Source organism: Anoplopoma fimbria, chromosome 9, assembly GCF_027596085.1.
Source record: "Anoplopoma fimbria isolate UVic2021 breed Golden Eagle Sablefish chromosome 9, Afim_UVic_2022, whole genome shotgun sequence".
Classification (NCBI taxonomy): Eukaryota; Metazoa; Chordata; class Actinopteri; order Perciformes; family Anoplopomatidae; genus Anoplopoma; species Anoplopoma fimbria.
Window position 1 is genome coordinate 11,155,539 of NC_072457.1, and position 21,081 is coordinate 11,176,619.

The 21,081-nt window shown below is 39.4% G+C and overlaps 1 protein-coding gene across 1 annotated transcript; it reads right to left on the minus strand.

Moving 5' to 3' along the window:
- Window positions 1-607: 607 nt before the first annotated feature.
- On the minus strand, window positions 608-14,892 carry pdcd4a (programmed cell death 4a). The gene is made up of 11 exons (XM_054604051.1): window positions 14,431-14,892; window positions 8,591-8,893; window positions 7,995-8,092; window positions 5,631-5,744; window positions 5,218-5,439; window positions 5,021-5,118; window positions 4,697-4,811; window positions 3,231-3,338; window positions 2,127-2,237; window positions 1,838-1,977; window positions 608-1,512 (listed from the first exon to the last, which is right to left on the minus strand). Exons 1-11 carry the CDS (start codon window positions 14,474-14,476, stop codon window positions 1,461-1,463), a joined length of 1,407 nt encoding a protein of 468 aa, XP_054460026.1. The 5' UTR covers window positions 14,477-14,892; the 3' UTR covers window positions 608-1,460.
- Window positions 14,893-21,081: the final 6,189 nt, after the last annotated feature.

Consider the following 21,081-nt stretch of genomic DNA (forward strand, 5'->3'; position numbering starts at 1 on the left):
CAGAGAAAAAAAAAATCCAAGCTTTGGCCTTAAACTGCTTCTCTGTTAAAGGTTAACATTTTTACCCCTGCTCCATTAGTCATTAAGAAAGACGGGAAATGAGACACTTACAGAGAAGGTACAAGTGCAAGACAAGGTTGAAATATACAATAATGATCAAAACTGACTGATCAGCAAAGGTGATTGATGTACATCTCGAATACACTTGCCAAATCACTTACTCATCAATACTGCTGGCATAACCACAAAAAAGGAATTCCAGAAACTTCATTTTGTTGCTTTTTAATGAATGAAATATATTTCTTGGCCACATCTTCAACTTTCGTCAACATGAAAAACTGTTACAAACAGTGGCAGAAAAGAATATGCATATACGAATATGCTTTAAAATACAGTCTTCCAAGAAAAGTTGAGGTTGCCATTTCACAGATATATCAGACAGGTAAACAAGTTTAAAGACAATTCCCAGATGAATTCTGCTCTCTAGGTTTGGCTGTATATTATAAGGTTACCTGTCCAGAATCCATTTCTGACCATGTGAGCTGTAGATTGATTTATTGCAAGCAACATCAGAGTGCTCAAATAATGTTTATACAATTTTTATTTATTATCTTTTTTTTTCTTTATTCTTTAAACACACATTAATCCCAATTTACTTTATTATTATTTTTTTGAGAAAACGGCTTCCAAAGTATATTTGCCCTAATGCAAATTTCAAATAACCACCCAAAGAGCACCCAAACACCTCTTGCTTTGACTGCTTTGCTTTATAAAGTGAACATTTGGTCTCAGGGACCCAGATGCAAAAAAAAATAAAAATAACAAAAACCTCTGTTCATAACGGATCGATAGAACCACTTGAGCCAGAAGGTAGAAAGCACGATGTCCTTGAAAAAATTTCAAATAATTTTTGGTTGAAAAAAATGGTTTAGATCCTTATTTTTGAGCTAAATTACCAAATGCTCAATGACTGTACAGTATTATCTGTCTTCTAAGTGCTTTTTTTTCATTTAAAGCGCTTTACATGGGGAAAAAAAAAAAATGGAGGTGAAGCAAAGCAAGAGACAAAACACCCATATTCATCTCCCACACACCCCTCCCTGTCCCCCTGTATGTCTGCAGCTCTGACTCAAACTATTATTGAGAAACAGGTACAAAGACTGAGGAAAGAGGGGTGCATGAACCCAAAAAGTAAAGAATTTTCTTACAAAAAAAATGTCCAAAAACAGTGATTAACAAGATGAATGGAACTGAACCCCTTGGCGACTTCTTCAGTATACTTTCACCAAACGTCAATGCTGGTTTGTGTAATGACAACATTATTGGGAGAGGAACAAGGAAACTTAAGACTGCCAGCATGCCTGGTTTCAGAGGAAAACATGCTGGAGCAGAATCTGGGTGCAACAACCTGTAGACACCCCTCCTCCTCATCCTGCTGCCGCTGCTCTTCCTCTTGGGGATCAGTTCTTGATCACTCCTCCATCTCCCTCACTCACAAAACGCTTTCGTCCTCTGGTGGAGGAAAGAGTTAGAGAAACGTGTTAGTGAACAAACGCCAAAACCAAAAATGAACTGATCCTAATGACAAGTATCTCTGTGTTGTCAAAACTCACAATAGAGCTAGATTAAACTTAAAAACCCAATCAATCAATAACCCACGCTATTGTACTGGACATAATGATTCAATAACAAAACACTTTGTTGGTTTTTCTTCTTTTCATGATATTCGTTAAAAATAACACAAATATAAAATAACACCAGACATTAGGAATTATTTAGTTATGGACATATGTACAAAAGAAAACAATGTTTTAAAGTGCTGATTAATCCAACTCACCTGGCAGGACATGCATCCCTCAGCTGTTTGGTGATGACCGCCTCTTGGTAGCAGAGGTCCACAAAGGTCTCCATGATAGAGTGGGCATGCGGCACATCAAGGTTGATTTCTGGGAGCTCATCATAGACGCGCTGGAAACCCTACAAGGACAACAGCGTATAAAATGGATAGTATAACTACAAGGTGAAATGCCTGTGATTTTTTTATCTGATATGCAAGTCATGTCCATCAAAAAGACAACAAAGTAAAAAAATTCATAAAAAAAAGAAAAGAAAAAAAAGGCACACACCCTGTTCATCTGATCCACAGTGATGAGGCCTGTTTTCCAGAAGGACTGCAGCAGCTTTATCATCATATGACTGGCAGTGTCTCCTTTCGACTCCAGCACCATCACTACAGCCTGAAATAAATGATGATATAACATATAAAATGTGTAAGAATGTGTGTGCCGCTGACATCCAATGTCTATCACCTAATAATCTAAAATCAATGTGCAGTACAGATGTGGGAGATGCATGTTTCACCACATGGTGGCAGTGTTTGGCTTTTTACATTAGTTTAAACACAAGAAAAGAGAAGGTGTACTATTTAAAACACTTTACTGACATATATTATTAAAAGAATATTTAGTTTGTGTTTATTTGTAGATAACAAAACTCTGAAAAAGTCCAGCTGGGTGAATCCTCTGAATGTGCTGCATGTGTAGAATAAATTGCACCAGGCAAAGCAGCAGTACATCGAAAAAAATAAATAAAAACCTGATCGGTCTTTTGGTAACCAACATACAATCACACGTTTTTATTTACAAAAAAAGATGGCACTCAGTGGCCTTTACTTAAGAAAGAAACATTGCAAATAAAAACAGCTTCACCCTGTAAATGATCACAAAGCGATTACATTTGTGTGGAGGATAGACCGTTCCATGTTATGCAATGTGCCTCTCTATTTTGGATTGATCAATTTGGGCTGAGCTCTGTTAACACACGCAGTAAAATGAGACAACGCCTCTGCCAAACACACACAGTCCTTGGCAGAGAACAGAAGGGACAGTCACTAACCAGAAAGAGACTTTACCCTGTGTAGATTGTGGAGAACATGGAGAAAGCCAAAGTTGTGACGTTTGACATTATCCCTGCAAATATGATTCATACTTGACTGCTTTGGTCAGCCTGTCACAGTTCAGTTTTATGCACAACTCTGTTTGTTTTTTTATGTTGTTGACAGTTATATTTTGTACGATTTTTGCTTCTGCACGTCTGATTTAATTCTTTTGAATTTGTTTTTTGTTTTTCTTGGGGAATATGTGGAAAAAGTGTGTGATGTTTAGGTTTTTCATGACAGAATCAATCCAAACTAAACCAAGCCTGACACAATTACATTAAGTCCTTGTTACCTCATAGACCAGCTCATGGTGGAAGTGTGGGACTTCCAGGTCCCGCAGACAGTGCTCTGCCTCAGACACGTCTCCTGATATCAGGTACTCCTTGAGCAGGAGGTTCATCTGGAACAAAGACACAAAAACATAAAGCGTTCATTTTTGTCTTTGTTGTTGAGGTTTTTTGCGTTCAAAGTGCATCAAACACAGCTGGAATTAAATAAGTGAAGGGGGTTATTTTGCCTGTAAAGCCTGCAGACTGTAATAAATGTTCTTTGGAATTTATTGTGAGGAGACTACAGGATGGTTAAAAAGAGAAAATCAGAGCAACAGAGTGATGACTGAGGCATGAATATTGATGGTGAAGTGCAGGTACCTGGCTTTTATCTAGGGCAAACCTGTATTTGATTAAACCCATCCTACGTAAAGAAAGAAAAAAATTATTAAGTCGGATTTACTCCAGCAATAACCTGACATCCTTGGGAAATAAATCTCAGCAAACATCAGTCTGCTTGAAAAAGATAATTTATTTTCGAGCCGTGCTTGAATCTTCTATTCTCTGCGTCTGTGTTAGTATTAATTTGTTATGCCACTCTAACTGCTGAGCTGCACACATAAATCATTTTGCTTAAAACCTATTTATGGACCAATTAGTCATACCACTTGAGATTTGAGCATGACAGATTCAACAAGTATAAAACCCTCAAAGCTACAAGTCATCTCTGGGTCTAATTCACTGAGCTGGGGGAATGTGTTGTCGTCCGAGCATCTGGGTGAAAAAAAACAACATGGGGGGGGGGGGGTGTAATGTGGACAGGCAGGGCAGTGACAGAGGAGAGGAAACTGAGAGGCTGCAAGTATGAGCCCAACAATAGAGTGACTCGGGGGGGGAAAAAAAGTGAGAGCAGTGTGTGAAAGAGGCCTTGTGCGTCCGGCAGCCCAGTTTGTTCCCCCCGAAGCTGCATAACCAGGCAGGAAATCAAAACTGGACAGCCTGCGGCTCTGAAAGCTACTGAGGCTCAAACAATGCTGGATGACTAAGAACACACTGACAGACCACTTGCCCATTTCTAAACATGCACAAAATCACTTAAAATGTTGCATAACTTACAATTTACAAGATGTGCACTTGAAACTCCCACACTATCCACACCCACAGTGGAACAAATTATTCCAGATCATTGAACAATAATTGTAATCATGTAAACAAAGACAAAGCCGACAGCATTTTTGCTATTCCCACTTTTCAGGGGAGAAAAGTGCTCTGCTGACACAGCAACATAGCAGAGGGTTGGCCCGTGGCTCTCTAACCAGCATGCATTTCGGCCTTCTGTTTACCTGACGTAATGTGAATAAAGAAACAGGGCTTGTTCACACAAACACCCTTGACCTCGGAGCTATAGATCATGAATAAAAATTATTTTGAATATGGAAACAAGAAAGTGACTTATCGGTTTATTGTTATTTATTTTTTATTTGCTTACCTCTTTGACGAGATGCTTGACAGGTCTCAGGCCTCCACCCACGCCCCACACATTATCTAGACGGACCATCTCCCTCTTCATGGTCAGCAGCACTTCAGCACGGTCTAAAGCCACTCTGAAAAAAAGAAAAAAACAAAACATTACTTTCTTTGGCACAGACACAGGGGAAAGTTTCATTTGTATCTGTAATCAGCTTTTTGCTCATGTTATGGTAAAATTAACTTTAGAAAGGCTTTAGAAATCTTGCAGCTGTTGCAAACCAGGCTGATTTTTTTTTATAGTAGCTACTGTATCAGCATTTCATTTGTTCTCGTCTCAGCTCACCTGGCATGCTCACAGTCCACTTTGCCCTTGTAAAAGTCCAGGAAAGACATGGGGAGGACATGGTCTGCTATGGCTCGGGCTACAAACTGGCCCAGCATCTGTGAGACATCAGAAAGAATAACATCAGAGTGTATCCCCACATCGCATTCTTTTGCAGTCCAATAAGTTTAGCAATATGACAAAATGAGGATGTCTACCTGAGGAGCCTCCGGTGTGTCCAGTATCAGGTCTGGCAGCTCTTTGAGTATCTTATCAAAGGCGCGGGCCATTTCACTTTGTGACAGCATCTTGCCCGACAGATCAGACAGCAGACGGGAGGTCAGCTCTCTGTGGCTGGCTTTGCCCTCCAGGGACAGGGACACAGCCAGGGAGGAGAACTCGAACTTATGCTGGCCCAGGTTGAGCCCCTTCAGCAACATCTGACAGGAGGGACGACAAATAAGACAATTTAAGATACTAAACAGTATGCAACCAGTACTGTTAATTGATGTAATGATGTGTGCATACAAGCCCGCCATTACTTTGTTCATCAATTCTCTGAACTTGCTAATTCCCGGTCTGCACGCATTTAGTGAAAGGAAGAGGAAATGCTTAATTTAAAATCATTTACCTGGACCTCTTTTGTGTCTCCATGTTCAAAGTACTCCTGGACAATTGGGTTGACCATTTTTTCCAGTTCCTTCTCATCTACCTCCGGGACAACTGTTGCATAAACTGTGTCCCCCTGTGCAAGAACAAACACATTGTCAGTCCATCCACATACACATTCATTATAATGAGCTGTCGAGTAAACCTATAAATTTACACTATCAAGGTTTTAAATTCATGTGCAATCAAAGCTATAAGGCATAATCATTTTAGACCAATATAACTGAGATTTCACTTGTAAAGTGTCATCTGACGCCGTTCGGTTCCTCTGTTATGATATAACATAAACATCTCTCTTTTGTCTCAACGCTAGCATTAGCAAATGCCAAGAATGTTGGTCAAAAAACTGGTCCAACTAACTTTTCAGGTGATGTTTTGATTAACCTGGAGAACAATGGAAGCATTTATAAAATGGTAATCTTGGCAAAGACGGGGGAAAGATGGCTCCAATTTTAAGCCCAAGAGCATAAAAAATAATTACCCCACTGTCTTGACCTCTTGTAATAAGCCTAAATTTATATTAGAAGAAAAAAAATATCCGTATAGAGAAGGACTTTAGCCAACAGTCGAGAACGCTGATTCACTTTCCTGTTTCCGGCTCGTGTTGTGCCATTGTTGGCTGTAGAAGGTGATAGGAGAAAACCAAAACAATAATTTTTAACCAAGTGCAGGCTAAAGACTGAAACTGTATGCAACAGTTCTTGTCTCAACATGGAGACCAACCATGCTTTAACCAAGGACTCATCTAAAGTGAGTAAAGTGAGCCTTATCAAGCGCTTTATAGTTTCCATTACATGGATACTAATATTATCTTCATATTTTGTCATTTTCTCATGTATAGGAGATGTACCATTCAGAAATCCTTCATCAGGTGATCCCTTCAGTCTGACTTAAAGGGCACCGTCTACTTTCGTCTACTGTCTCGTTTACTTTTTTGTACCAATCTGTCCCTGTTCCCTTTTAACACACTGACATCTTTCCACTATTCTCCTACAACATTCAAGGCAAAATCAAAGTGGCTTTTCCGAGCCGTTCCCAAAACCGTTATCAACTATTTCACTGACAGAAGCTCCATTTGCACTCTGTATTCAGTCAGCCTGACCATTACAGGACACAAACAAACTTGTCCTTCAGCCGCGTCACACAGAGCATTTGCTTGATAATGGGGTTAAAGATTGAAAATACTGTTGATTGTGATGGGACGGAGCCATCTGGATGAAACATTCATGGAGAAGGTGTGTTTTAAATGAGCTTCAACCAAATCATGTAAGCTTTTTGGTATAAAACTGCTTTTCAAATAGATTAATAAAAATAAGATATAATACATTTTCTTTTTTCTTGTATGCCGTCCAAAATATTACAATTTATCAAGAGTTTGATGCATTGTGTAATTTATTAGATTGTTGTCTGAGTGAGGACAGTCGTTATCTTGTTCACAGAGCAAAGCCTCTTGTATATTTAGTTTGTTAGTTTGTTTGCAGCAGCCCTTCAACATCAGCAAGTTGGTTTGATACAAGAAATAAAAAAGGTGTCGGCTTTGATCAGTGGGCCTCTTTCGAACAAAAAGCTGCTCCGCACAACAGCTCACACCAACAACTGTGACAAACGAACCTCTGCTGGTGATGCTCTTTCATCAGCGGCACACACGGTTCAGAATGTGTGAAACAGACTGCCGACACTCAGGTGATGGAAACATTTAGAAAATAAAGGATCGACTTTCAGAATGCAAGAGAACGACCATATTTCTCTTTTATTTTAAGTCATTTGTCAGTCAAAACTGTCAAATATCTTGTCCAATATCTTTGGGACGAAAACAAGCTATTTGCAGATGTAATCTCTGAATAAAGTTGTGAAATTCCCCATTTTACAGACTACATAATTCAATTGGAAAAAAATAACAGCAGATTAATAAGTATTGGAAAATAATCGTTGGTCGCAGGCAGCCCTACTTTAGTGATTAATATAACAGAAAGTCCAAAGGAAAAAAGTCAAAGTATAATATGTACTCACAGACAGCTTAGTGGGGATTTATAAGGCTATTAGCAAAAACACAGGGCGCCACGTTGACCTAGGAGTTGAGACGACCTCCATGAGCCGCAGCGCCCCTGTTCATGTCCTACAAGCATCTTTGTTGCACGTTATACCTCATCAGTCTCTCTCCTTTCATCTCTTAACTGCCTTCCAACTAATATTGACATACAACCCTCCCAAAAAAAAAAATCACTTAAAAAATGAAACCAGAAAGACACTAAACCCAAGGTTTTGATGTGAGTCCCAACTCTTCCAAAGAAATATGCATATTATGCAACAGTCCATGTCTGCTCACCTGAGCAGACTCATCGTAGTTTGGATCCCGCACATCAGGCTCCTCATCTTCATAAACCATCCCAGCAGCCCCCCAAACTCCTTTACCACCTGCTCCACCTGCAAACAACCATGAAGGCATGTTCACCATTGTGATAGTGGGGAAAAAGCCACAAACACATTTGGGGCAGGGATTATAAAGCAGGTCATGCGACACATTTCCAACTTAAGTAATTGCTATCGTCAACAACAACAACAATCAGTACATGTGCACAAATCACAGTCACCAGAAATTGTCACATCTTCATGAGCAGAATCTAGAAATATGCTTATCCATGTTTCTACCAGTGCCTTTTCCATTTTCAATTTGGTGGCCAGCTTCTGATTTACACCAAAACCCTGTATGTTTGTTGTCGTTAACGGGTCATCAAGAAAAAAAGCTCTCCGCTACAAAGCTGAACTTTCTCAGGTTATAGACAACGTCCCTCTCTGGACACAGTGCCCATGTCTGCTCCCTTCTCTGTTAATGTAAAAAAAAAAAAAAAAAAAAGGCTTTGGCAGCTTCCCATAAAACAAAAATAGCATATAGCTGCATACATCAGAATAGCTCGAATGTACCTTTTTTTGGCAGTCCTCTGCCTTTGCCCGTCCTGGATTTGCGGTCATTAGTGCCGATTTTGCCCTTTGGACTGTTGGGGTCACCTCCCGATAATTCTCCGGACTCAGAGAAGGACTCGCTGGTGGAGTTGCGAGATGAGTTCTTGCGCAGGCGGCGCTTGGCTTTGGCTTTGAGACGAGCCTCGTGGAGGGCTTTCTCCTGAGGAGTCCAGTTACCGTTCACCTCCGCCTCATTCAGCAAGTCATCGTCAACGCTGTAGGGATGGTTAGCCTCAGACAGGTTGTCGTCGAAAGAGAACACGCCTGTGGTCAGAAGAATACAACAACTAATTAATGATACCATTTGGATTTTGCAATAGGACAGTAAGAAATACTGCAAACGAATTGTGTCACTATACTGGTATAAAAACATTTCATTTGACATCATTGGATACTAGTCAAGTACACGATATAGCTAAAAGTATTCAGACACAGCAGCAAGACTCTTTCTGCCTTAAACATGACAATGTTCCCATAATAGAACAGAACTTATGGTCAGTGGACCTCACTAATGAATGGGAGCAAATCCCTGCAGACATTTTCCAAACTCTTTTTCCAGAAGAGTATAGGCTGTTATACATTCAACAGTATGTATTGGTGTAAGTCGTCCACATAGTTCTTGCCATATAGTTGGCATCTATATCTTTTATTTTAATAAGATGACAGGATTCCCAGAAACAAAACATATTAGAAAACATGTAAACCACGCAAAAAAAGGAAACACTGATGGGATATTGAGTCATAATATGTGAATCTATTCTATAACAGATTAGTTTGTTTCTGGGTTCAAACAATAGAATACTGCTAACAATAATAGTAACAATTCAATCGTCTCTACACTGCTACATTTATTTTAACTGTGGTAAGAAAATAAAACTATTTCAGCTATGAGACAAAAACCAAAATGGCCTGCAGTCTAACAAGGTTAATGTCTGCATATACATTCCTGCCATTCTGGTGGAAAGACCAGGTAATGTTCTGCATGTTGTTGCTGTGCATGAAGAAATATGACTTGAGAATTTGGTTTGCACCAAACAGCTCTATCGGCAGCTGGCGTTTACGTTTGGTGTGACATTTAGTGTCAAGTAACTTCCTATACTATTCTATAGTAAGTGTACTGAAAATACTGTATATTGTCACAAAACGTCTGTCCAGGTCGCCTCTCGTAGGTGTGGAGACAAGAACAAAAAAACAACATCAACATGTGTGACTGGAGTCTTCCTGCAGGCATGGGGAGGGGGGGAGGGAGCAAAGTGGAACACATGCTGGAGAAATGCTGACACCACTTTTTTTGTTTTTTATTACTCTGTCTTCTCGCGATCTGTCCGCAGCAACCAGGACTTGACTACATATGGCATGATCGGGTCCATGATGGTCACATGACCGAGCAGTAGGAGAGAAGGAAAGCAGGAGGAGGAAGAATGTCTGAGAGGGTAATGAATACTTACAGTACTTGAATGTGCCCAAATGGCAGCAAGAGGAGTTATGGCCCTGTAGATTACAGGACATGTGGAACACACAGAGGGAGGGAGGGGGAGAAGGGGAAACTGTCCAAGCCACAGATAAAACTAACAATCTTAAGACACAGCTACAGTCCTTGTGCTGGAAAAGTACCAAATGGTTTATTTAATTTAAAAAAAGAAGGTATTCAACAGGTCTCAAATGTTTGATTTGGAGTGTGAATAACAAATAAAAAGGAAGCACCTTTGCATGAAATCAGGTCACCTCCCTGAGTTAACCTGTTGCTGTAAAAGCAGCACCACACCCTTGGCCTTCAAAATCTGTAAACAGCCGACCATGTGTCATCTCCTCCTCCTGTTCCCTCTCCTTGCCTCATGTAGGCCACAGGGCCTGTCAGTGCAGGAAAACTAGCCAATGGCGGCATGCCATATACGGGACCGGCCAATTGGAAAAGAGCAGAAAAATGAGAAGGCAGAAAAAGTCGGAGCTGTTTGCCAAGGCGAGTGTTGCAAAACAAGCAGCACAAAATGCAGCCGACCTAACAAAGTTTTTTTAGACAGGGATCATGTGCCTGTGTGACACAGACTTCAACCGCTAAAGAAGTTCTTGTCTTAAAAGTTTTCTTGACAAAAGTCTGTGTGCAACGGTTGGTCTCATAAAGCTGCAGCAACAAACTCACTGAACCGAATGAAGACCAAACCACACAACTCTGGCATGATGGTTTTCAAAACCGCCCCCACATTTAACCAGTTCCTTAACACGCGGCCAGATGCAGTACAGTTAAGGACCTCTGCCCGATATGCTGCGGGGAGCTTTCCACAGCCGATGAGCCTGAACAGCAGTGTTAAGGCGTTAGCTATTAGGCCTCCATACAGTAGCAGGGTTTATGAATGAGAGGGTCAGCGGAGCCTGAGTGACAACTGTGCAGCAGGCAAACTTTGGAAAAAAGCAATATTTGCATATTCACCATTTTTTTTTTTTAACTCTTTTTTTGTGGGAAAACCATATCAGATTCAAATCAATATTTAGAGCAGAGTATATGTACATGTTTTAAAACAAGTCTTGTGGGTAACTTTAAAGACAGCAACACATTTTATTCAGATGTTTTGATTTTTTTGCATGTCCACAGTCAAAATCCTTAACCAAGTCAAAAAGTGCTTTGATTTAGATTCAGCCAAAACTTTGTAATATGACCAAAGTTTTCACAATCTCAGCTGAACATCCTGGTTAAATAAAAAAATATATATGTCTCTGTCTATCCATGCACATAGAAACATAAGCAAAATGTGTGATGTCCTCTAAAAGGTCAAACAAGCAGCTACTAAATAATATAGGGGACAGTAGACAACAGCTCTACTGTTTGTGAACCTGTGGTTATTATCTATCAGCGGAGAAAGGGGCGGGATGTCCTGGGGTTTAACGGTCATTTCATTTAAAGGAGACTATGACAGAGCTTTACTTAAAAACATGTCTCAGACACAGCGCCTAATGCTGATTCATATTAATGTGAACCAGTGATAATGTAAACTGGTGACTGTCCCACATGCTCCACAAATGAAAGTACTTAATGCAGCGATGTACGCTTTATTAAATGAAAAACTGTCACCCGCTGTAACAGCTGCACAGTCTTAAAACAGATAAAGTGCAGAGGGCGGTGCATACAGAAGATTAGAGCCACCAAGATAAACGGTTAAGAGGCTGATAACGTGTTGTTCTTTTTCATAATCAGACAGATCATAACTTCCCTGAATGCACACTAAAGCACGACTTTACCGTTTGATCACTTTCCAAGCTGAAGATTGGTTGATGCCAACGGACGGTGTGTGCAAACATGTTTTCATGAATGTGGAGGAAGGGAGGAGAAGGGTTAACAAAAGAGGACAGGGCAAGAAGACAATAACATAATGTGTACTCGGCAGCCCACGAAGTGATCTGGCTTGACATCTGTGGCAGTGGGTTTCTTCTAAGTCGCTCATAACTGCATGTGTTTACACAAGGAGGTATGGAAATGCTCTAACAGGTGGGGCTCTACACAGGATTGAAATATGCAGCTATATGCAGTCAGTGCTCCTCTCACAGCACTGACCTGCAAAACAGGTTATTTGTGGCAAAGAATTATGAGTTGCTTCATTACTTGATGTAAAATGAATCATGGCATATTGTCAGATCTAATTTGAGTTTCTTAATCTAAAATAACAAAAATGCACCCTCCCTAAAAACACAACAGCAACAGGAAGCATTAGCGTCTCCTGTACATAGCTGTACCATGGCAAAACTTCATAACTCCAACACTTCAAATATTAATGGAGAGATGTCCACAGGCTGCACAGGCAAAAACATTGACTTAAATTAACATTTTTGATTAACAAGCTCTATTAGTCTATTTTCGGTTTTATGCACTCTGGTACTGTACTTACAATTAAAGTACAAAAAAAAAAAATCCTAAAGTAAATTGTTGTTTTTATAGTCAATAAAAAAAATAGTCCACAGGCAACAAATCCAGACCGCACGGGCCTCAAATTGAGTAATAATGGGCTACTTTGTACAAGATCTTTGTAGCTTTCAGCTGTTTTTTTTATGTGCTAAAATAAGTAATCATTCTGTAAACTACTCAGAACTTTCGCTTTCAACATATGATAGTTTTTAAAAATACAATGAGAGACTTGCTTGTTACAGATAGTCATTATTTGAAACTCAAGTACTTTGGAGTTTTTGGCTGCCGGTCAGATTAGTACTTTTAAGACTACTTTAGGCTCTGGTTACTTATCAATAATCAATTTATAATAAACTCTAATCAAATGACCCAAAGAAAGTCTTTAAAGTCTGATGATTTGGGAAGACCCATGTTTGAAAAAGACATGTGTGCTATACTGTGTAGGGTTTACATATTTAATATACTGTTGACCCACAATGTAAAGAGGAGTTGTTTTTGCCTTTTTCCCTCCAAGCATAGACAATAGAGTCTTTGACAGTGTGTGTGTGTGTGTGTTGTGTCTGTCCACCTCATCAACAGAGGCTGCTAAATCAAGCGTGGCGGACCATCCTTGAGAAAAGACAGACAAGTTCACACAGAATAGCCCATCTGTGCACTGAAGCACGGGCTGCTTTTACACACAAGCACAAGCACACACACACACACACACACACACTACCATAACACACCAGTTTAACCAACCACGTGGTGTCTCACATGCACTTTGTCTTACCTCTGCGTAACCCAATGTGAATCAGTTGTGCATGACAACACAAATCAAGGTATTATTGTTTTGAGTTTAATTGTTAAATATCAGTTTGATACATTACAGCTGATTACAGTGCCAACAATACATTTCTACTACTTATGTAACATTGAAACACAGATTATGTAAGGCCCTGTTGGCTCTTATAGTAGGCTATACATGTCGACGTCATCGCCAGGCTGAGCGAGGAAAGCAATCCAGTGTACCATGGGATCAAATGTGATTCAAAGAAAGACTGTCTAATTATAAGGCTTCAGCCATTATTCAGACATGGTGCGTTTAAGGGACGCGTGTTTTATAGTTCATTTAGTATTTAAACGACGTTGCTGCCTGGATCGTACGATTTAAATCAAAACATTTTTTTTTATTTTTTTTTGCATTTCCCGATGACGAAACTGACCACAATCGTGTCGTGCATGCATTTGCTTATCAAAAATAAATAAATATATATGTAACCTTATATGCACAGAGTCTGGGTCTAAATAAGCGTTAATGTTGACACACACACACACACACACAAGTGGGTGATTGAGGAAGGAGAACATCTTGCATATGGACGATCGAGAAAAGAAAAAAAATCCGGAAGCAAGACTAAGCTCAGTCTTACTCATGCACACTCGTTAAACACTGAACATGAACAGCAAAGAGTCTCCGTGGACAGAAACGCACTCTGCAGGCTGCGCTAGTGTGTGTGTGTGTGTGTGTGTGTGTGTGCAAACAACGACTTGTCAAAGCGGAAGTGAGCATTAAGGGCTCGTCCAATCAGAAACGCGAAAGGGTTAAATGTACAAGCAGTCAACAACAAACACCACAACAAAGCCTTACGAACAATGAAATATGCGTTAAAGGGGTTCACGTCAAAATTTCCCCAGCGTTTAACGTGCAAATGTGCGTCAGTGTGCAGCCACGGTTGCACCAGTGTACGTGTGTCTGTCTTGTGTTTTTTTTTTAACGGAGCACATGGTGGAGCATGGCGTTTCAGCCCATCCCATGCAGGGACAATGGACCTGGAGGAGCACGCCAGCAGGCCCTCGGCTGCTCCGTGACACTGTTTACCCGACGTAGGCTGCACAAAGCGGGGGGCCGGATTCAGTGACTCACCGTCGGCTTTGGAAGCGGAGGACCACGTATCCACCTCGGTCGCCATGGTGCTCTCTCAAAATGCTCCGATTAAAAACAAAATCCTCTCGTTGAGCTCCTGCAGTCGAGCTTCAGCTGCAACGAATTGCCCCCCAAAAAAATAGCTTCTTTTTTTTGGGGTCTTTTGACAAATGGCACGTGCCGGAGGGGGAAATCGGAGTCGAGACCCTTTTTTCGTGCAGCACGGTGTCGATTGCAAAAAAAATAAATAAAAAAAATAAAATGAAATTGAATTACAAAGGGAGCAAAAATACTGTATAAATGAGGAGTGAAATGCAAAAAAAAAAAAGGGTTTAGTACTCTTCTCAGCGTTTACGGCTGAGGAGAGTAAATAACGTTGAGAGTGGAAAAGAAAAGTAGGTTAACTAGTCGGAGAGCATTTCAGAGAGCAACCTGCAAGATAAACAAAGTCTGTTTTTAACTTTGCAAGAGCGAACGGGGCAAAGTCACGTGAACACATCGCGGATGGGGAGTGGTCAGTACAGGGGGGTGGGTGCTGGTCCTCTCTGGCCAATCAGAGAGCAGGAACAACACGTCTCATGTCCATGAACTGTGTTTAACAATGCACAGAATAAAACATATGTCCCCCAAATTCAGAGCTTTTTATGTTATAAGAAGGACACGCAGTAACACTATATAAATATGCTAATTTAAAAACCCTAAACATAACATTTAATTACATTATTTTCCAGAACTATTATGCTTTTGTGGGACTTACGCATTTGAAAATCACATTTGTTTTGTACAATAAACAGTCTGGGCCCAGGAGTTGGAGATGTTCCTAATTTGTATCTGGTTGGGGACTTCTAAATGATGTAAGTTATTTCCAGCTCACTAATGTCTTCTATCTAATAAAGACAAACATGGCACGCAAATACTTCAAAAGGAAAAAAGAAGACTAAGAATTGTTTTGCTTAATTTTAAGGGAGTTATAAAGGTAAACTTGTTATACATGGCAAAAAACATATAATCTTTATTGTAGTATTTTTGTCATCATAATTGACACCACCAGATGGAGCTCAAAACATGTGCAGCTAAGTTTGATGATGGCCAATCAGCATTTAGGTGCCCTTGGTGTTTAGCAGCAAACTATATTTTAACCAAGTCCTGTAAATGTGGTCCACTATCCATGTTCTTACACTATTTCCCGGATTGTTTTGTCCCCTCTACGGGAGCTACTGGTTCCTCTTTTCATCTGCCTAGGAAAGTCACATGACAGCTAACACACAAAAACATACCAGGCTTTTAATAATCATGGCGTAAAAATGGTCACATAGGCCGATATTAAACCCTGATTCTTCAATTCTCTGAGCATCCGTGCAGATTTTCCTCAGCTTCCTGTGTGGTAATGTGATAAAAACACATATGCACATAGGAATATGCATCAGGACTGAAATAATTAATGTCTATTTGACAGAGGGATCCCCCTGCAAGGCAGGTTTCAAGATTATGTAATAGGATACATTTAATTCTGGAGCCTTTGTGGACCCATTATGGATAGTAGGCCCAGGGCAGTCCCCTACTTTGCCTGTTTGGCAATCCAGCCTTGATAATAACAAGTAGGCTAATATTTCTAGCGAGACAGTAAATTCTGAGAGTTTTTCTGCTCTACTCATCTTAATGGAGTGAAAGGAAGAATGCGAACAGACAGGTCTCGTCAAAGTATATGGCAGTGGTTGATATATTACAAGCATGTATGACAACAAAAGACTGCTGATATTCTCCTACTGCATGTTGTATTTTTCATCACGGATGCAGCTACACACAATCACACACTTCAAACTTCGTTTTTGTTGTGTTTTACTCATGAAAAGGTGAAGCTTTCAGTGTGATTGCAGCCTGATGATTCATACTGAGTCACAGTGACAGCTACTCATGAGTGGGTGTTTTTAAGGTCATTCCCTGCTTAGAGAAGTCAGTGCAGTTGCTTTATTTCAAAGCAGAATATTGTTTGTACCCCAGGCATCTACGATGAGAGGTGTGCATAATGTTCATAAAAGTACAGACATGTATTTTGTAGCACTTGTTAGCATTTATTTTGACACAAAATCCACAGTTTTTGTTGAATAAAGTAGAGCAGATGTCAGTGTCCAACAATAGAATTCCCAATGATAATCAATGAATACCTCAAATGGAAAAAAAACTAAATACAACTCCACCTTCTGGGGGGGAAAAAGCACCAAGATATGTGCAACCAAACAAATATAATTAAAAAATCTTAATGTTTGGATTTTACATCAGAGTATGCATCATACATCTCTATGCTATACACCAAGATACCAAATTAACTTGATATTCATGATGACATAAAAATGTTTGGATATTTATATTGACAAATATCATGTTAACAAATACCAACAACAATCAACTTTGGCCTCATAATAAGCGACAATGATTTAACACCACGACAACACGGCCGACGATAACTCTCTCACACATGCGTACAACACACTGAAGAGCTGCAGGTAGAATTGCACAAGGATACCCTCAAAGAACACCACAATTTGTAGCAATAATAATCTGAACTACTCCACATACAATCACATAAAGATACTTCTATAAATCCCGCTGTCTCATAGCTGCAGGAGTAAAAGGAGCAACACATTGTTTCCCGGGAAACAGGGTTTGATGTTAAGTTTTTTTCCTGGCAAACCATTTCAGCCGTACCAACGTGGGCCATAGTTTTTTTTCCAATTCTTCAATTCTTGGCATTACAAAATAAAAGTCAGTAGAAATATAGAGTAAATACTATCTTGATAAGGAACAAGAACAGTCCTTTGCAGTGAAAACTCAGCGAGGTAACAGTCTTATAACAGGCCGTGGCCTTCTGTGGCAATGAGGGTCGAGGAGGGCATTTTGTCTCTACTAGCTGCTGACAACGCAAAGTTCTATATGCACTGAACTCAGATCAGTTTGGCTTCAATGTAAATTGGAGATGTGGTAAAACTAGACTGTTTGTGCCTCGTGTGTTATGATTACAATCAAGTCACAGAGCTAACAATCTGCTTAAAAAATAAATACTTAAAAAATCTAAAAGGTCATTTAACAACAACTTCAGAATCAAAATGACAACTCTATCCATCTGGATAAAACCCTAGCCATTGTAATGTTGTTGCACAAAAAAAAAAATCTCTTCCTAAGTCACGACTTTATTTCCTAAGCATTAGATTGACTATTGTTTGTTATTATTATTTTTATTTTTTTAATGTCCAACTAAATGTATACTACAAATTCACGAGGACCAGATCCAGTTGCTGCCAATGCATTTTCAAACAAATAGTAAAAAAAAAAAAAAAAAAAAAAAAAAAGCAATCTTTACAATAAGACCTTCATGTCTACATTTAAATTGACGAAACATGTAATGTATAAAAGTGGAGAACTCTTCCATTCTAATTTTTATCATTTGCATACGACAGTATTAAATGGTTTTGTTGAGCCACTTTATGAGGAATTGTTACTCACAAATCATCATGGTAGGTATAATATCTAAGAAAATGGAATTCACTTTCCATTTCCCCCGAATCCCACAGCCAACCTATTGTTTCCCTCCTGAATATTGTTGAATGTGCCACATATTTGGCCTCAATACAAACAAGATGTAAGATATGGTTCAAGACCAAAGTAATAAGCAAATAGAAAGGAACATCAATGTAGAAGAATGAACAGATAAAAAAGTTAATGGTTTACGCCAAACAATTGGAGGAAGGTCACTCGTTTGAGGAAACAGAATAGAATTGAACAATAGGAGACAGAGTTGCAATTCAGAAAGGGCTTCAAAATCTTTTATATTATATTTTAAATCCAAATGGACAGAGGAGTCCAGATGAATCTGGAAATACCTTTAGAATAGATATTGATCTCTGTGACCCAATTGTAATGACAATACAAGAGAGGCACAAACTGGGCCTAAGGTAAAACTAGATAATCTCAGTTTGCACTTGGGAGAAACTTTAAACCAAAGGCATCTAAAATGAAGCGTTATGTACAATCAAGGGCCTTTGCCCAGCACAGCTCACGGATCAGTTCTAAAGAGGTAAATGTCTTTTTCACAACAGTTAATTTCCTATCAACCAGCATGAACTACTGTAAGGAAAAAAGTGTGAATACTATTGCTAAATACTATTTTTGCAAGTCTCACATGTACTGCGTACTGTGTATATTTTATAAAGAGACTGCTAAGCACTGTTAGAAAACGTTTGCCCATTTGATGTACGACTATACACAATTTACAGAAAACACACACTCGCATAGCAGCAGTAAACTATAGAATGCCTCACAGAAAGTCTATTTTCATCTAGGCACCGTATACTTTGATCAACATACATTAGCTAAAACTAGTGAGAAAATAACAACTGTTCAGTCTTTAGCCAAGAAATGTACAGTAGCCAAAAGGCTTGTGTGTTGATATGTTCAGAGGGCTGAACTGTCTCCATCAGAGCATCAGCCACCTCTGGGACACACCTCTGAGTCACTGCAGAAGAGCTTAGAATGGAGATGATCAGAGGATGTCAGAATCATCTTCATAGCAAACCAAAACCTGCTTACACTCCCTATACACACACATAAGATTTGTCTATGACAAATAAAGGTATTATCAAGCTGAAAAGGCAACGTGTTCTGTCCACTATAAATGAGTTGAAAGCTTTGCCTTCCGGCGTTTAGACAATTAAATTGGCTTTGCACTGAGCCAAGGACACAACGAAGTGGCCTTAATTAACTACGGAGACGTTTGTCTCAAAAAAGCTACAGCAGGACAAACATGTACAAAAATGTGATTGGAGACATTCTCACTTTCTAAATCTTCTTCTATGCTTCAGTACATTCTGTACTGTGAATAAATTACAAGAAAGTACATGTGTGCTATTCCCACTGCTAACACCAGGATCGACTTGATATAATCCTCGGAAGTACAGAGCATCACTCAAGGTATTTCAACCTCACACTGAGGCAGACAGTACTCTCTACTTAAAGACAATGTACAACTGGTAATCAATTGACAAATGTTTTTCATACAAAAACAGGATCAACCGGGATACATTTAGAGAAAAGCTATCAACTCTCAGAAGTGACCACATTTTTAGCCACAGCCATAGAGGCATTACTTTGACTTCAAACCTTCAGCTCGTACATTTACATTTACACATTTGATATCCCGCAAGCAATACTTGACTCATAAAGACATAACATGGAAACTTCATTTAAAAGTGTCACTCCAAATCCACACCTGGCATTGCCTTGCTGCATTTGCAAGCACTTTTCTAGAGGTTCTCAGTCTATAAAAATTATCCGTAAACAATTTAAGAGTATCGTTTTGTTGCGATGCATAACCTTTTACATTCATAATCAGTGATGAGATTAGGCTTAATGTTTCTGCCTTGTAAAAACTCAACAGTCTGTCCATGGCGGAATCAGATTTTCATTGCCTTGCAAAAATGGCAACGACCAACCAGGAACATGTTCAAACACATTAAATCCAAAGTCACACACAGTCAACACTCAGTTCATTGTACTGTATACTCATGTAACAGTCTGAAACAACAATGTATAATCTTAATACCATTGTAAAGCTTTGCCACCCACACATTAAAATTAATGTTTGCAACCCTTTTCCTTTAGGGAGCAAAATAAGACACAATGTATAAAACAGACAGTTCTTGAATCAGTTATAATCGTTCCCTTCTTATTTCCATTAGAACAGAGGGAAGTAGGCTGGTGAAAGCAAAACTTCACCCTAAAACAAAGAGGTCACAGGTGAGTCAAGTCTTGTTCAACGGTTGTGAACCTCTTCAAAAGACAGAATGCAGTAAATTAAGGTAATACAACATGATCCAGACACATTTAGTTAGAGCTGCTCTTTTGAAAATAAATTGTTCAGTTAATATTCTTACATTTGTTTCAATTAAAAAAGATGTTAGCACAGTCTAGTAAACAGTATTGTTCAATGCTGCTGATTTGAGTCACATGGATTATCAGGCAGCGGTTCCCAACCTTTTTGTTTCGTGACCCTTTCAAATAAAAAATAAAAAAATGTTGTGACCCCATCACACATTGCATATGTCAAAACATTGTGAGCGGGGCAGCTAAAGATTGATTTTTGCTTCTCGGATTGTTTCATTTGAAGAATTTTTATATGCCCACAGAGGTAAAACCATACATAATTTGACAGAAAAGAGCAAAAAATAGAGAAGCATTATCACATCATTTTCTTGAGCAGAACTCATCACGACCCCTCTGATTCATCTTGTGCCCCATAGGTTGGGAACCACTGACCACTTCAAGGAGCTAAAATGTTTATTTTTAAGCCATGGTGCATCATGCAGAGAAGAGAGAGATGGAAAGTAAACGGTAGAGGGACAGCTGGATGTCGACACAGAGCCACTGGGAAAATTGGATTTGGTTACCATATGGGGAAAATGGAGACAGAGAAAGAAGCAATGAATTAGCATTTTCATCACTTAAGAGAAAAAGATATGCCTCCGCCTGAACCATAAATAAATTAACTATAAAGTAGAACGTTCAGGTGTCGGCTTCTCTTGGAGTTTCTCGTTTGAATACAGAGAAAACGGGAATCCATTACACATCCTGTCCCCAAACATTTAAAGTAAGACCTGC

What these genes read in the sequence shown, in the direction of transcription:
- pdcd4a (XM_054604051.1), bottom strand. Translation starts at nt 14,476, where the DNA reads ATGGCGACCGAGGTGGATACGTGGTCCTCCGCTTCCAAAGCCGACG. An exon ending in ACACACCGGAGGCTCCTCAG is followed by an intron (nt 5,119 to 5,217) that starts GTAGACATCCTC and finishes GATGTCTCACAG; the next exon opens with ATGCTGGGCCAGTTTGTAGC. An exon ending in AGGGATGCATGTCCTGCCAG is followed by an intron (nt 1,513 to 1,837) that starts GTGAGTTGGATT and finishes TTCCTCCACCAG; the next exon opens with AGGACGAAAGCGTTTTGTGA.